This window comes from Syngnathus floridae, chromosome 2 (assembly GCF_059516105.1).
Source record: "Syngnathus floridae isolate MCC-2025c chromosome 2, RoL_Sflo_1.0, whole genome shotgun sequence".
Lineage (NCBI taxonomy): Eukaryota > Metazoa > Chordata > Actinopteri > Syngnathiformes > Syngnathidae > Syngnathus > Syngnathus floridae.
Window position 1 is genome coordinate 27615751 of NC_142414.1, and position 14971 is coordinate 27630721.

The 14971-nt window shown below is 53.6% G+C and overlaps 2 protein-coding genes across 6 annotated transcripts; one reads left to right on the forward strand and one right to left on the reverse strand.

Annotated features, from left to right (window-relative positions):
* The first annotated feature begins 2981 nt into the window (after positions 1-2981).
* tnfrsf9a (tumor necrosis factor receptor superfamily, member 9a) lies at positions 2982-6263 on the forward strand. 2 transcript variants are annotated; one of them, XM_088368622.1, is made up of 7 exons: positions 2982-3312; positions 3874-3993; positions 4077-4214; positions 4289-4361; positions 4443-4528; positions 4626-4791; positions 5189-6263. In XM_088368622.1, exons 1-6 carry the CDS (start codon positions 3147-3149, stop codon positions 4778-4780), a joined length of 738 nt encoding a protein of 245 aa, XP_088224748.1. In that variant the 5' UTR covers positions 2982-3146; the 3' UTR covers positions 4781-4791; positions 5189-6263. The 2 variants fall into 2 exon arrangements, with proteins under 2 accessions (XP_088224748.1, XP_088224747.1); XM_088368621.1 differs by having other exon boundaries at positions 2984-3312; positions 4621-4791.
* A 146-nt stretch (positions 6264-6409) lies between these two features.
* LOC148403013 (uncharacterized) lies at positions 6410-14325 on the reverse strand. Of its 4 annotated transcripts, none has more exons than XM_088368619.1 (12): positions 13992-14324; positions 13683-13788; positions 12597-12659; positions 11859-11988; positions 11690-11783; positions 10856-10928; positions 8638-9762; positions 8197-8318; positions 7758-7829; positions 7459-7637; positions 7294-7388; positions 6410-7224 (listed from the first exon to the last, which is right to left on the reverse strand). In XM_088368619.1, the coding sequence occupies exons 2-12, from the start codon at positions 13729-13731 to the stop codon at positions 7100-7102; spliced, it is 2127 nt and encodes a 708-aa protein (XP_088224745.1). In that variant the 5' UTR covers positions 13732-13788; positions 13992-14324; the 3' UTR covers positions 6410-7099. The 4 variants fall into 4 exon arrangements, with proteins under 4 accessions (XP_088224745.1, XP_088224746.1, XP_088224744.1 ...); XM_088368620.1 differs by having other exon boundaries at positions 6410-7221; positions 13992-14323; XM_088368618.1 differs by having other exon boundaries at positions 6410-7388; positions 11877-11988; positions 13992-14325.
* Between the last annotated feature and the right edge of the window lie 646 nt (positions 14326-14971).

Genomic DNA, 14971 nt, shown 5'->3' on the forward strand with positions numbered 1-14971 from the left:
AAAGCGTTGTGGCCGGTTGCGCTTTTTGGCAAGACATGCCTTCCTTCCATTGCTTTGACTCGTTATTGCACAACTTTTCTGTTGTTTCTTGGTTTTATGCTGATATTCGATTGATTGTTAAAGCTGTCATCAAGTGCAGAAAAGAAAGGAGCCAGCGGGGCAAACAGGGTGGAGATTGATTGATTCAAGATTCAAGAGTTTTTATTGATGTACACCAGGGGTGTCAAACTCATTTTTTTCGTGGGCCGCATTGTCGTCATAGCTTCTTTCGGAGGGAGGGAGGGAGGGAGGGAGGGAGGGCCATTATGACTGTCAACCCAAATCAATGTATGAGCACCTCATATTGTATACAGTAAAAGCTACAAAACAAACGGACAAATAACTCGTTTTCAAATCAGACGAGTCAAAACTGGTCAAATATATAAAGAAAAAAGATATCAGTAAAAGTAAAAGACAATTTGAAATTCTAGTCATGACACACCAATTTGATGCACAATTTGTCTTCGCGGGCCACATAAAATGATTTGGCGGGCCGGATCTGGCCCCCGGGCCTTGACTTTGACACCTGTGATGTACACCGTGCCGTGTCATTCCGGCCAAGAGGTTGGTTCCAATCACCTGTGGGAATCCTCCCATCAAAGCGGCTGGCATCAAAAGGTGCGATACCGACTCGACCGACCGCAACGGGAGGGAGGGAGCTGCTGACGTTTGCACGGCATGACGTGCCCACGAAACTACCGCCACGGCTGATTTGCCGAACACGCTTGGCTTTTTACAAACGACCACTTTTTCTTCTCGTCCACGGCGCAAAGGAGCAAAAGACTTGCGTGCGGCGGCCCGACGTCCGCCGCCTTCCCCCACCGGAAGGAAGGAAGTGAGCGAGCGAGCGAGCGAGCGAGCGAGCTCAGACGCCTGACTCCGGTGGCGCAAAGCAGCGGGCCCAAGTGGCTGATGGTGTAGGCCTGCCTGTAAGGCTACACTTGCCTGTCTTAGCTTGTAGGAGCGACTGCCTGCTAGCTAGCGCTAAGGACGTCAATCATCTCACACAGCCCAGCCCAGGAACCGAGAGCGTTTCGAACGCAGCCAACTGTTGTGTCCCGCCAGCCAGCCAGCCAGCCCGCCCCCACCCCACCACAGCACACCACAGCACACCACAGCACACCACGAGCAAGTGACATCACCGGGGAAAAGTTTGAACTTTACTCAGTCACCCACCACACATTTAGCACATTAGTCACGAGTGACTCATCAGGCAACTTGTCTCATTGTACTGTTGTGATCAAGGCGAGATGATTTGATCCATGGAAATCCCAGACACTTCCTCAACTACGGAAAAACGAGTGTGGCGATACTCCTTTAGAACATTTTGGCAGGTTAGAACAGGGACTCAAACAACAAGCGGAATCACAAACAAAGGAAAACACCATGAACCCAAGTAGCGTGGGAAGGAGGTGACTCACACAAATAAGTGACATTCATCCGTGTTGTAAATCGCCCAATCTCACTCGGGTCGCCCACCCACCCGCCCGCCCGCCCGCCCGCCCGCAGGCCACCTGTCTCTGACAGAAAATCCTGTAAATTGTCACCATTGAATTGACCTTTGTGTTTACAAGCAATGGCATCTTTCGCACATCTAACCCAAGCTCCAAATCACCCTTCGACGCTGCAGTCGTATGAGTAAAAATGACATTTACTAGTTTTTGGTTTTGTTCATTGCTTCATTTAAGAGCAGGCCTTTATCATTTTGTTTTGTTTTCAACGTTTATTACAAGAAGTGTAATTGGTTCCAAACCCACCCGCGATTGCTCGACAAAATAGATTGTTACAATATCCATAAACGACTTTTATGAACCTTTCTTTTTAAACGCTTTTTTGTACTCGTAAACACTTTTGTAATCATTCTTTTTTTTCAAAGTCAAAGTCTGCTTTATTGTCAATTTCTTCACATGCCAAGACATACAAAGAGATCGAAATTACGTTATAAAGTCCAAGTGACTTTCAGGAACATTCTTATTTACAGAACACAGGCCCAACATGTGGGTCAGCGGCCCCAGCCTGAATCTGCAGGGTAAAGCAATCCCACACGGTTCCCTTTGCTGAGTTGCGTGCGAAGACTTCGGGTTATCCCGATGATCAGCGCCAGCTCAACTGAATGAAATACGCAGCTAGGCTTGCTTTGACGGCAAACATGTGAGCTGGGATTTGCTCCAAATTGCCAGGTGTATGGCATTTATCCTCGACGAAGATATTGCTGCACATTATTCGTTGACGTACAGTAAAAATCTTGCTTTGTCTCTTTGGTACTGCCGCCTAGCGGCCAAAACATGCACAGGTCAAGGGCGCGCGCACACACACCGTTTACTTTTTTACATCCTCTTCGATTAGGGCCTAATCATGAGGCAATTACGTGCTGTGTTTTCATCGAGGACAGAATAATAGAGTGAGCAAAAAAGTGAGTGATGCAGAAAAACATGATCAAACTCAACAAGGTACGATGAATCAATTCAAAATAATTTGGGAAATTCATTGGAAGCTTTGAAACATTAGCAGTACATTATTTATTTTGTATGGCATGATTATGATGGGGTCCTTAGGAAAAGTTCTCAATTTAAATGAAACGTGAGTTTCAATTGGCCTGTTAGTAAAAGTGTGGGGGGGGGGGGGGTGGATGGATGGATGGATGGATGGATGGATGGATGGATGGATGGATGGATGGATGGATGGATGGATCGATGGATGGATGGATGGATGGATGGATGGATGGATGGATGGATGGATGGATGGATGGATGGATGGATGGATGGATAGTGGTCCACTCGCCTGTCTTGTGTGGAGGCACCATGAGTTCGATTCGCGCATAAGACGGTGTGCGGGTGTGCGTGCGCTTGTGCGTGATGTGTGGAAAAAAAAAAAAAAAAAAAAAAAAAGTTCGTAAAACACCCGCCCCCAGATGAGAGCATGTACTTGAGTGACGTGTTCGGCTTACCCGCCACTGAGACTCAAATTTCCTCAGCTCACAACAGAGCAGCGGCAACAGCAGAAGAGCAAAGCAGAGCAGAGCAGAGCAGAGCAGAGCAGTCGGTGCCCGTGCTGGTGCCGGTGCTGGTGCCGGTGGCCCTTGTTTGCTGTACGATCGCAGCAGCAACATGGCTACGCTGGTGAGCCCCGACCTCCCTCTCGTTCTCCTGCTCCTCCTCCTCCTGCTTGGATGCTCTCACGGCGGCCTACAGGAGCAGATCAGGAGCGGCTGTAAGAAATGGAGCCAGAAGACGCGAAAACCGAGTGAGGTTTGCTGTGACGAGTGTCACCCGGGTGAGTTGAAACCTCTTTGGCCGGCCGCATCATGATTCCATCTCGGCTCGAGATTTAGGAACAAGGGCAAATAAAACAACAATAACATGGCGAACATGTGTGTGTGTGTGTGTGTGTGTGTGTATATATATATATACACACACACACACACACATTTGTTTTTTCTTACCAATTTCCACAGTTTTTTTAATTTCAAAATTTGCCATTTCACTGGCCCATTTACCCCATGAATATATGAATTCAACTTGTGCAAAAAACAACAACCTAATTATTGTCTTGTTTTGTGCAAAAAGGAAATTGGGTCAAATCAACCCAACTCCTTGGGTCACTCTGATTTGGAAACCAAAGTGGGTTGTTTTTCCACCCAGTATTTTTCATCATCTCAGAAAATGGCACAGCTAATATTCGAAAGAGGAGCACATGCAGCTTCTGCTTCCGGTAGAAACAAACGGGCCAAAGAATAAAAAGGTTTTGTCAGTGAATATCCGTCCGGCTCGAGCTTTGAGGATTTGTTACGGGCCGTGAGCGAAGGAACTTTGCTTTTGTTGAATTTGCGCACAGGCAACCGGCTGGTGTCGTCCTGCGGCCCCGACCCCAGCAATCTTTGCACTCCTTGTGAGAGCGGGACGTACAGCCAGAAGGCCAAAGACTACAAGTGCTCCAGGTGCACTCAGTGCGAAGGTCAGCCTTTCTCCCCGACAGTCGAGCCCAAAGCCGACTTTGTTTCTCAAAGCCTTCCACCGCAAATGCGCTCGGGCTCGCAGGGGCGCAGGTTCCGCTGAAGGAGTGTTCGGCCACCGGCGACACGCTCTGCGGCTGCAAGGAAGGGCTGCTGTGCGGCGACGAGCGCTGCTCCTTCTGCCGTCAGAAGTGCGGCAAAGGCCAGGAGCCCGATGACAAACGTAAGTCGAGCGCCGGACGGCCAGTCGGCCATTTCGGGAGTCAGCCCCTCCCTCCGATCCCCACTTGGCCGCAGGTTCTTGCAGAGCGTGTGCGAACGGAACCTTCAACGACCAAATCCATCAAAAGTGCAAGCCCTGGAGTACCAGGTGAGATGACGCGCGCACACTCGACGGCCGGCCGGCGGGCGGGCGAGCGAGCGTCCCCTGACGACACGCCGTTCTCACCAGGTGTCCCGGTCCGGACCAAATGGCAGCCGGCGGCGATGCCTTCAGCGACATCAAGTGCGTCAACGTTTCGCGCAGCAATCGGAAAGGTACGACGTCAATTCCCTTCCACGCAGGTGCGCTTTGGCTTTGCAGGCTGGCGTCGCTGGCGTCCGCCCATCGGCCGCTCTGTGTCTTTCAGAACAGACCGGCGCGGAGCAGGCCTGGCTGCCGGACTTGCTAGTGTTGACAGGAATGTGTCTGATGGCCTCGAGCGTCACTCTCATCATCGTCATCGCCATGTACCGCCGCTGCGCGCGAAACAAGAAGACGATGGCGGTCCAAATGGCCCGAGGTCCTGAGGAGAGGACAGGTACCAAAGGGATTCGCTGCCATCTGGCCTGGGCGGGAAGTTCACCTTCGTTTGCCGGCAGGGTTTGAATGCGCTTGTCATCTTGTCACTGACCAAATGTAAGCGGGCTGACCTTTCTCACAATGTCCCTCACTGGAGGGCGGCCTTAACGCAACCGTTAGCGGCGGGGAAGCCGCCGGCGCCTCCATAAGTGATTTCATTCCCTTCAGGTCAAAAGAAAGGTCATCTGGCATCTGGTGACTGCATTCCGCACAAGGTTTTTCAAAATTGGATTCAGTTTTTCTCGAGTTTTAGGGTGGCACCATGAAAGACAAACAAACAGTGGGTTGAAAAGAAATGTGTGAACGCTCACGTGCTTGCACTTAACCGTCCTGTTGTCACCTCTTGCCTTCTCTAGAGGAGCCCAACACACTCATCGCAGTTGAATGCAGTTTCCACGAAGCCCAGGAAGAGCAGGGAAGCAGCTCGCAGTCTTCAGCCTCCAAAGACTCCCGGCAGCAACTGGTGGTGTGAAGGAAATCAAATTTCGACACTCGACGGAAGGAAGAAGAAAAAAAAAAAAAAAAAGACCCCTGTTGGGTCGGTCCATCTTCTTGGGATGTGCTGCATGCATTGCATGCACCTTCTGTTGATCTGCGGGTGGGTAGGACCTTTCACTCTGGCAAGACTTGCAGACAAATGCTGCCGCTTTGTGTCCCATGAGACGGGTGGGGGGGGGGAATCCTGCAGATCATTGACTGTCTGCTCTTTCTTAGCAATTGTTGTTGGGTTGGTGGGGGGTGGGGTGCTGCACTTCATGTATGGGAAGGCTTTTTTTAAGTAAAAAAAAAAAATGTATCCCAGGTGCCAGGCCAGACTTTGACTTTTGGGTATTTCCCAATTTTTTTCCAATAGGTTTTTTCCATAATTCCACGCATATCGTGAATCTTCATTTGCATGACCTGAAGAATGTTTTGTTAAAAAAATGGTTTTGCTTTCCCTTTGGCACCTCCAAAAAACAAAATCCCAGCTCCGCCACCGTTTTAGCACATCAGATATGAAGTTGGTGCACGCGTGTCGAAGTTGGGCTTTTGCGATGACGTTGCGTGCAAGCTGGGACTCGCTTGCTGGAGCGCGCGCAGAGAACAAAAGTCCAAAATGGGCTGGTGATGGGATTGCATCCAGGATGACTGCGTGGATTTTGGTTTCTCACCGAGCGCCGCCTTTGTGACCATGGCTGAACGCACATTGTTCTCGATGGTTGCGATTTCAAGGAAACTCAAGGTGACGTAGTACATGCCTCAGCTAAACCACACGTGGAAGGAAAGAGGACATCCTGTGCTTATTTTGCTGACTGACATTTGAGCGCATGCCACGGTGGGCAGCGACGACATCACAGCGAGGGACTTTTCTTACAATTTGCATTTCTTCTGACTTCCCGTAGCACAAGTGAAATAAAAAGTCCCGAGTCGGTGACAAATTTATGATGACAAGCTTGTCCCAAAGTGTCTTTGGGCCTTTTTCACACATCAATGCTTAGGCAACTCAAAGCCGTCCGTCCGTCCGTGAGACGCTCGCAAATCCCTCTCATCTGTTCTCAGGCTACCATTTACACGAAACAATCTCACACATCCAGATGTGCATGAACGTGCTGCTGTATTCAAACAAATACTGTTCAAGACAAGCGACCAATAATAGACAAATAACAATGAGGTCCAATGCCATTTTCATGTCCAAAAAAGGGCGAAACTAGCTCAAAAAAAAACAAAGCGGCCCCAAAACGGGATACAAGCCGCCATTCAAGCCGTTTTTGACTTGCAATATGAGCGCTTCACGTTGGCCGCTAACCCAGTTTCCAAAAAGCGTCACTTTGGCAAATAGGGAAAGATCCTTCAAAAAAAAAAGAAAGAATGGCCTGGCTAACTTGTGGCTAATTGGAGGCAAGACCCGCCCGCCTCCAACTCTGGTGGGATTCCTCAAGGCACTTACGCTGCTTCTTTGGAATATGACTGATGTTTTGACTGGACCTTCCCATCAAGTACAAGCTTACGGAGTGCCCCCCTTAAAATTCACACCAAGTCAATACCAGCTGCTGGCCGGCCGTGTTTTTGAGTTCCGAGCGTGGCCGCGCAACGACTTGCGCTCGTGGCTCGAGGCACGACCCGACAGCGATGATAGGCGCTTCCGCGGAGACCTTGGAATGAGACTAGATTGCCTTTCAGGAAGGATCCCAAATGGATCGGCTCGCATCCTTTCCCGTACAAATCTATGAGCAACAAGTTGTGCCTGGCTCACTCGCTCGCTCGCTCGGGCCCATAATGCTCAAGCGTCATTGTTGTTTACACTTTTCCTTCTTTTCTTTGGCTTTGTCCTTTTGACGCTTGGTGGGCGGGATGAAGGCGGGCTCCTCCAGTAAGCGGCGCGGGCCGGGAAGCCACTGACAGGCGCCGCCTGCTTTGGGGGAAAAGGATGTGAGTGTCCGTCCACCTATTGTTTCTGAAGACCGGATCGGGTGGAGGCTACCGCTCTGCTCCGTTTGGAGGATGTCCGCCCCTTGCCTCTTGGCCCGGAAGGTCGGGTCCAGTTCCTCCGCAATGTTCTGGACCGGCAGCGATTGTCTGCATTGGTAAGGCCACGCGAGCAGGTCAGCGGGTGAGACGCGGTCCAAACAGAGGCAGGACCGCTTACCTCAGCGTTGAGACGGGGCTGGTCAGAGCCACGGGGGAGGGGAGCCCCTCCCATTCCACCTGTCTGTCTGGCGTGGTCCTCCGGTGGTGACGCTGCTCCCCCCGCGACGTCGGTTCTTCCAACTGCCGTGACATGCGGTTTGACTCCATCTCTTGCTTCTGCATGTAGTGAGCGATTTCCTAGAAGCAAACGGTGGCGAGCGAGGTTACTGTCGCTCAAGCGAGGAGCAACGCAAGAAGACCGCGTGGCGTGGCGTGGCATGGCATGACGTGACGTGGCGCGACGTGGCGTGGTCCTACCTCATCCTGAGCCACCTGTGCGACCCGGAAGTCCCCCTCGGGGTAGCGACCACGTGACGGCCGTCGGGAGGTCTGACCAAAGACAAAAGACAACGGATCAAATCAAGTTGAACAGTAGCGCGTCGTCGACAACCTTGCCAAAAGATGGCCTAATGCGTCAAAAGCCCCCCCCCCCATCAAACAGAGCTTGTAGCTTCTTTTCTTTGCCGTTTAGCCACGCCCCTTCAAAATTATCAGCAAAGATGTTTAACGCCTTCCCCAACTGAGTGTTACATCGTCTCAGCACGTGCTTTCACCAATTGCGTGTCTTGACAATCCCCTCTCCAAATTCACTTGAACAGTAGTCGTGTGTGTGTGTGTGTGCACGTGTGTGTGTGCACGTGTGTGTGTGCACGTGTGTGTGTGCACGTGTGTGTGTGCACGTGTGCGTGTCCCATACCCTGGCCAACAAGTTGTTTTCTTGCTCGTGTAGCTTGCGGGCCAGCTCCTCATCACAAAGGACCTGCTGGAGGTCCCCCAGGTCCAGGCTGGTCTGCTTCTTCTTCGGGGGCAGCGACGCTCCTAACGGGGCCAGACGTTAAGCAACGATAAGGCTCCAGAGAAAAGCAAAAACCGTGAATGGCTGTCCGAGACGAGCAAAAGGAGGCGGAGAAATCGCACCCTGAGGATGACGTCGGGCTTTCATTTCCTCTGGCAAAGTGAGGAAGAAGGAATTGAGAGCGACAGACACGCTTAAGAAATGAAAGCAAGCGCTGGCGTCGAGCTGGGAAACCCCGAAGCGGCACCAAGACCCAAAGTCCGTACACCCAGATGAGGCGGGCGAAAGGAGAGCCAGAGCCAAAGGAGACGCTCCTCCCCCGCTTCTGCCTTGTCACGGTACCTGCTGCCGAGCGTCTCCACCCGAGCCAGCTGCCGGTTCTTCTCGGAAAGCGCCGCTGCGCTCCCCTCTGCCCTCCTGCCTCCTCGTCTGAACCGAAAGCTTCTTCGGCGGCGGTCGGGCGGCCGTCAGCGATCCTCTCCGGCGGGTCCTCGTGCACGTCGGCGAGCCCCCTCCCCCCGTCATGACACGCCCTCCCCCCGTCATGGCGCGCCCAGCCGTTGCCCGCTCCTCCGCCACCGATGTGGGAAAAGTGGCCGTCCAGTCCGCGCTCCCGCTCGCCGACATCCCGGCGGGATGAGCTCCTCCTTTCCCGGAGGTCCCCGTGGAAACTGTGCCTGGCGGAGGCCGCTCTTAGGAAAGGCGTCCCGTGCGGGGGGTGGCTCGGGCCAAGCGGCCGGCCGGCCGGGCTTTGGGGGCTGATTTTCAGCGGCGCCCCGCGCCCTCCCACGCTGACGGCAACGCCTCGCTCTCGGAGGACGTGGCCCAGCATCTCCCACAGCCGCGGCACGCCGGCGTCCGGGGGTCTGCCCCGGCAGGAGCTCCCGCCGTCCGTGGCAAAGCGCACGCGTTTGTCGGCGTTGTCTCGGTAGCCGTGCGTCCCGGAAGAGTCTCCGCTGCCCCGTCTCGGGCGGTGGTGAATCCTGACGGATTGGCTGCGCCGCCGTCGCCGTTCTCCGGCCTCCGCTGCTCCGGCGGCCCCGTCCTGGCCGGCCCGCGGCGGCCCATTTTCTACTCGCCGGTCCACCTCCCGCTGCCGCTCCTCTCCATCGGCACGGCCGTAATACTCTTCCTCTGCGACGCTGCCGGGAGTGCCGCGGCCGTGCCTCTCCCCGGGTAGACGAAGTGACAATCGGCGATGGAGAGGCGGCGGCGGCGCCGGGTCGCGTCTTTGATTTGCTCTCTGTTCAAAGCCGTCCGAGTGAGCGTGCAATGACTCGCTTGCAAAAGCCCGGCCAGGGTAGTCAGGTGGCGGCGGAGGGCGGCTGTGCTCAGGAGGGTTACGAGTGTTAGAATAGTGCCACCTGCTGGTAGTAGGTGAGTAGAGCGCCTGAGCGGGACTGCGTCCGCTGAGTGCATGCTGATGCTGGCTCGGTAGCGGCGGCATAAATGCGCCGCTGGAGCCGCCTTCATTTATGCCAAACATGCAAACACAAAAGCGGGGAGGGTAGGGGAGGGGATGCCGTTAGCGGGTTCCACAGTTTTACCACGCTGACGAGCTAGCTAGCTAGCTCAATAGGAGTGTCAGCGTGCCAGTGTCAGCGTGCAAATTACGGATGCAAAACGCGGAGGTGTTGCTTCAGTGACAGCTGCGCCAGCCTTCATTTGAATACAACTACTCTCTCATTTCGCTCTTTGCTCAAAACAGTCTGTCCACTCTGGGGCTGAGAGAAAACGACTCAGATGCCAGAGGGAGAGAAGGAGGGCCTTAACTGGGGCGACGCACATTTCTCAAGTTCGTCCGTACGAGAAACAAATCCAATCGACTGCACCCGTACCGACATTTACGACCACAATTCCAAAATTGGTTCCACAAATAGTGCATTCCCAAAGTCTTTCGTCATCATCTGTTCCGGCGCCGATCTGTCGGATTTCAGCTTCTACGTCCAAATCCAGTTTGGCCGAGGGGGGCCTCAGAATCAGCCCGTGGAAATTGATTGCTTTTTTTTGGTTTGTTTTTCTGAACAGTTCAGACATGACGTACGCGTCACAGGCCAGGCTAGCTGAGCTAAAATAGCGTCAGCGTCTTTTGGTCCTCCCATCGGTTGGCCAGAGCGAGCCAAATTCATCTCGTAAGCGCAATGAGTCGCCTTGTGTACAAAACGTGCTTGGAGAAATCAAGCGGCCTTGCCAGCAAACACCTTTAGAAACGCAAAGAGCAGCACATCTGCCTGCCTGCGTGGCTGCCTGCCTGCGTGGCTGCCTGCCTGCGTGGCTGCCTGCCTGCGTGGCTGCCTGCCTGCGTGGCTGCCTGCCTGCGTGGCTGCCTGCCTGCGTGGCTGCCTGCCTGCCTGCGTGGCTGCCTGCCTGCGTGGCTGCCTGCCTGCCTGCGTGGCTGCCTGCCTGCCTGCCTGGCTGCCTGCGTGCCTGCCTGCGTGGCTACCTACCTGCCTGCGTGGCTGGCTGCCTGCCTGGCGCTCTCAACAAGCAGGCAAACAAACAAATAAATCAAATAAATTAAAAAATAGCCACTTTAGTGACGTCAGAATGTAACGCGTACCTCGGTGGTGCTCCTCCTCCCTGGCTCTCCTCATCATCAGCTCTTCTTCCTCCTGCATCTGTTCGGCCATTTCCTTCAGACAGACACACATGCAAATATTGATTTGTATGACGGACGGACCGGAACGACAGCTGATTGTAAAACTTGAATCGAGAGCGCCTTTGACGGTCAGCAGGTGGCAGCAACGTAGCACATGCGGGCTGGCTAGCTGACTGGTTAGCGCTTGCTGCTTGGCGCTGGTGACCTCCTCACCACAGCAACCCAAGGCTGAACAAGTCATGATGCCGTGTATTTAGGCCCTGGGGGTCTTCCTTCGATGAAACACCCGAAGCAAATAACCTCGACAAATTGCTGGATGCACGAGCGAGCTAACATTTGCCATTTGGCAGTGCAAATGTGTGCCTTTGACAACGTTGCCAGTTACACTGACAGCCAAGCGGCTCAGCTCACAAGTACAATGGGCTTTTATCCAAGCGCGGAAAACGGTAGCAGGCACACCCGCCTTTTGATTGGGCTAAGCTTGGGGTTGCATGCAGCCAACGCAAGCTGACTTCAAATGTAGTATGGAGGTGAGTGAGAGCTGGCCCTGTGGCGCTCGCTCTGGCTCTGGCTCTGGCTCTGGCTCTGGCTCTGGCTCTGCCTCTGGCTCGATTCACCCATGGCTAGCTAGAGGGGCTTTCAAGCAAACGCATCGGTGCCATAGTTTGACTGGCGCAAAGCGAGACGGGCTCCAAAGCATAGGAGAGTTTGTCAAAAACGGAGCTTTGCTAACTTTTGAGCACATTTGCAGCCCTGCGTGCGTGCGTGCGTGCGTGCGTGCGCACGCTCGCTCACCTGGTCGTCCCGCTCCCGCCTCCGGACCTCTCGGGCCCGCCTCCGGATCTCCTCCTGGATGAGGCGAGCGTACTCAAAGTCGTCGTCCTCCTCCCTGCAGCACCGTCGCAGGAGGTGGACATTTGCATCAGAGAGCGAGGCGGCGGCGCAGGAACGAGGCTCCACCTACAGTTGCCTGGACTCTTGCCTCAGCAGGGCTCTGCACCGCCGCTCCTCCTCATCCTGGAGCCGCTTGGCCACACGGATGTCGTTCTGCACCAGCTGGTTCTTCTGAACGTTGCTGCAGTAGTACTGCTCGACTAAAGCAAACGCAGAGTGACGCACATTTGCTTCTCCGGCGTCTACAAAACAAGGCTCTTTGCCGCAGCGTGATCTGTCTGATGCCCGTCAATCAGAATCGCATGACAGCGGAAAGAAAAGTCCAATTTGTTCCGGGACCCACCCGGTCGAGTCAGGTTTATTTGTATCCGGTGACGCTCGCGCTGTGGTCGTCGGACCCGTCTCGGGTACCAGAGCAGCACTTGGCATATGCGTAAAAATGGGATTTTTTTGCACTCAGTTTGGAAGTTTCAAATCTGCCGCTGTGGCCTACCCAGGCAGGCTTTGCTGATGCACTTGTTTGAAATGCACAACGTCAACATACAAACCGTGCTTGTAGCTCTGTTTCTTGCTGGGAATCCAAAGCAAAAGGAATGCCAACTTGGCAAACGACAGCTCGTAAACCCAAAAAGACACACACACACACGTTGTATTGCTCGTATCTCAAGGCACTGTCCTAAAACGTGTTTGTACCTCAAGGAGGTCATTATCTTGTGTTAAGATGAGTGGAAGGCTACTAAAACACACATTAACACACACACACACGCAGTGGCGGGCAAAGCTTGCTTGGTGTTGGACTGGTACTTACTTTCCTGCTCCTGGAGATTATGTGCCAACACGCCATCTTCCAACACAGCAAAACTTTGGCACACTGAAACAACAGCAAAGTGCAAGTTCAAAACCACAACAACAACAACAACAACAACAACAACAACAACAACAACAACAACAACAACAACAACAACAACAACAACAACAACGACTCGGAATGTCAAAGGGGTTTCCTCGGGAGAAAGCCATTCCTTAAGCGGGCCACGTAGAAGCGCATTTGCAGAGCCGCTCGGGCCAGAGTGGGACCGTGAAGCGGGAGGAGCCCCCGAGGCTGCCCCGAGTTCAAGCGGAGGCCAGCCACGCTCCGATTCCTCAAAGCCGAGACGCGGACCAAAGTCTGCCACCGCAAACGAGCCCTCAACGAAGGTTGCCGTTCCGAAGCGGACTTTGCGAGCGGATCTCCGAGCAGCCGTCTGCGTTCGCGGCGCGGCCGAGACAAGCGAGCCGCCAACGGTGGTGGCGGCAGCGGCGGCCAACGTGCGAACGCTGCCAGGGTGTGGCAGAATTGCCGGTGAACTTGTTTTTCCAAACTCGCAAGCGCCCAACAGGTTTGGAGGCATTCGAGTGCAATAGGGAAGCGCGCGCACTTGCCGCCATCCGAGCCACAAAGCCTTTTCTTGCTCTTGCTTGCTTTACTTTTCGCAAAGTACAAAGGCGGGACGCCCCCGAGCGAGCGAGCGAGCGAGCAGTATCACGTCTTGGTCCGAAGACGTGCCATTCGCAGAGCGCCAATCGGTTTCCAGCCACCGCCACGCTGGAGCGGCTCTGCCCAATGACGCTGCACACTGGCTCCTTTTTGTCGGGGGTCCTATACCAAGGACAGGCGAGGCCGTCATGAGCGCGGGCGCGCGCCTGAGAGCGAGCGGGCCAAAAGCCACAAATTGGACTTTGAGAATGTGGCTCATCCAGACACCTTCTCCTCCTCACTTGCATGTGCCCATACGGTGAGAGAAAAGCAGTCATGCTACAAAAAGACAAACTCACCCAAAGACAAGTGTTTCGTTTTGCTCTTAAAACATGGAGATCTGAATCAGAGTGATCAGCGTGTCTTTTGATCGCTCACCTTCCTGCACACAGGGGAGGTTGGATTGGTCGATCTGGAGCTCTGCCATCACTGGGCCATCACTGGGGCCATCATTGGGCCATCACTGCATCGAGCGAGGTGCTTCCTAACAAGGCAACATTGGAGAGTCACCGTCACCGTCACCGCCACCGCCACCACCGCCACCACAACAACAACAACATCGATGACGGCTTTTGCTTTCAACGACTAAAAGTGGTCAACTGGTTCCTCCCAAGTGACACACTTCCAGTAGCTTCAATTCGCAAAACACAGTTGTGTCTGAGTACGAGACCGTTTGAAATGGAGCACCTTCTTTTTTTTTTCTTCTTCCCCCTGTCGCAGCAGTGACTTTTCAACAAGTAGCCGTAGCCGCCGACGTTGCCAACCAGCAGCCCAGCCCAGCTCAGCGACAACTTTCGTCGTCCTTCCTTCCTCGCGTTCCTCCTGCAGATCAACGGTACAAATCGTTCGTCGGTAAATGATCGTTACCGTCGTTTAATGAACCCAACAGTTGCCGTCCGTTCAAATAAAACTAAAGCCCAACGTGGACATTGAAACTTGAAGCCGAGGTGGACTCGCTGCGGTGCGTGCGGTGAGTCCAGTGTGAGGATATCGGCTGCTGCGTTCGCGTGTTTCCGGGAAGTCAGGATTCAGCCCTTGTGCCAGATCGAGTGTATTCGTTACTTTCACTCAAAAATAGATCTGGCCTTGATTTCGTCAATAATCAATGTCCACTGCTTGCAAACAAAAACAACAACAACAACAACAACAACAACAACAACAACGTTAATTTGTTCGACGCTTCAGTTTTCTGGAAGCGACGAGTCTGCTTTGGAAAATGTCCACTGTCTTTGAATGCGGCATTCAAAGGGGACGACCCAGGATACGCTGAAGAGACTCTGTCTCTCAGCTGGCCTGAGAACGCCTTGGGATCCCCCGGGATGAGCTGGATGAAGTGCCTGGGGAGAGGGAAGTCTGGGAGTCCCTCCTGAAGGTGCTGCGCCCGCGACCCGACCCCGGAGAAGCGGAAGAAGATGGATGGATGGATAGATGGATGGATGGATGGATGGATGGATGGACGGACGGATGGATGGATGGATGGATGGATGGATGGAAGACAGATGGATGACAGATGGATGACAGATGGATGACAGATGGATGACAGATGGACATTACAGACAGACGCCTCCAAACAATATCGAGTCTTTGGGCCAACCGGCCCACTAAAACCCCCCGAGGCTTAAAATGCACGGCAGAAAATCAAATCTATTGCCGAGCTCCATTTGCAA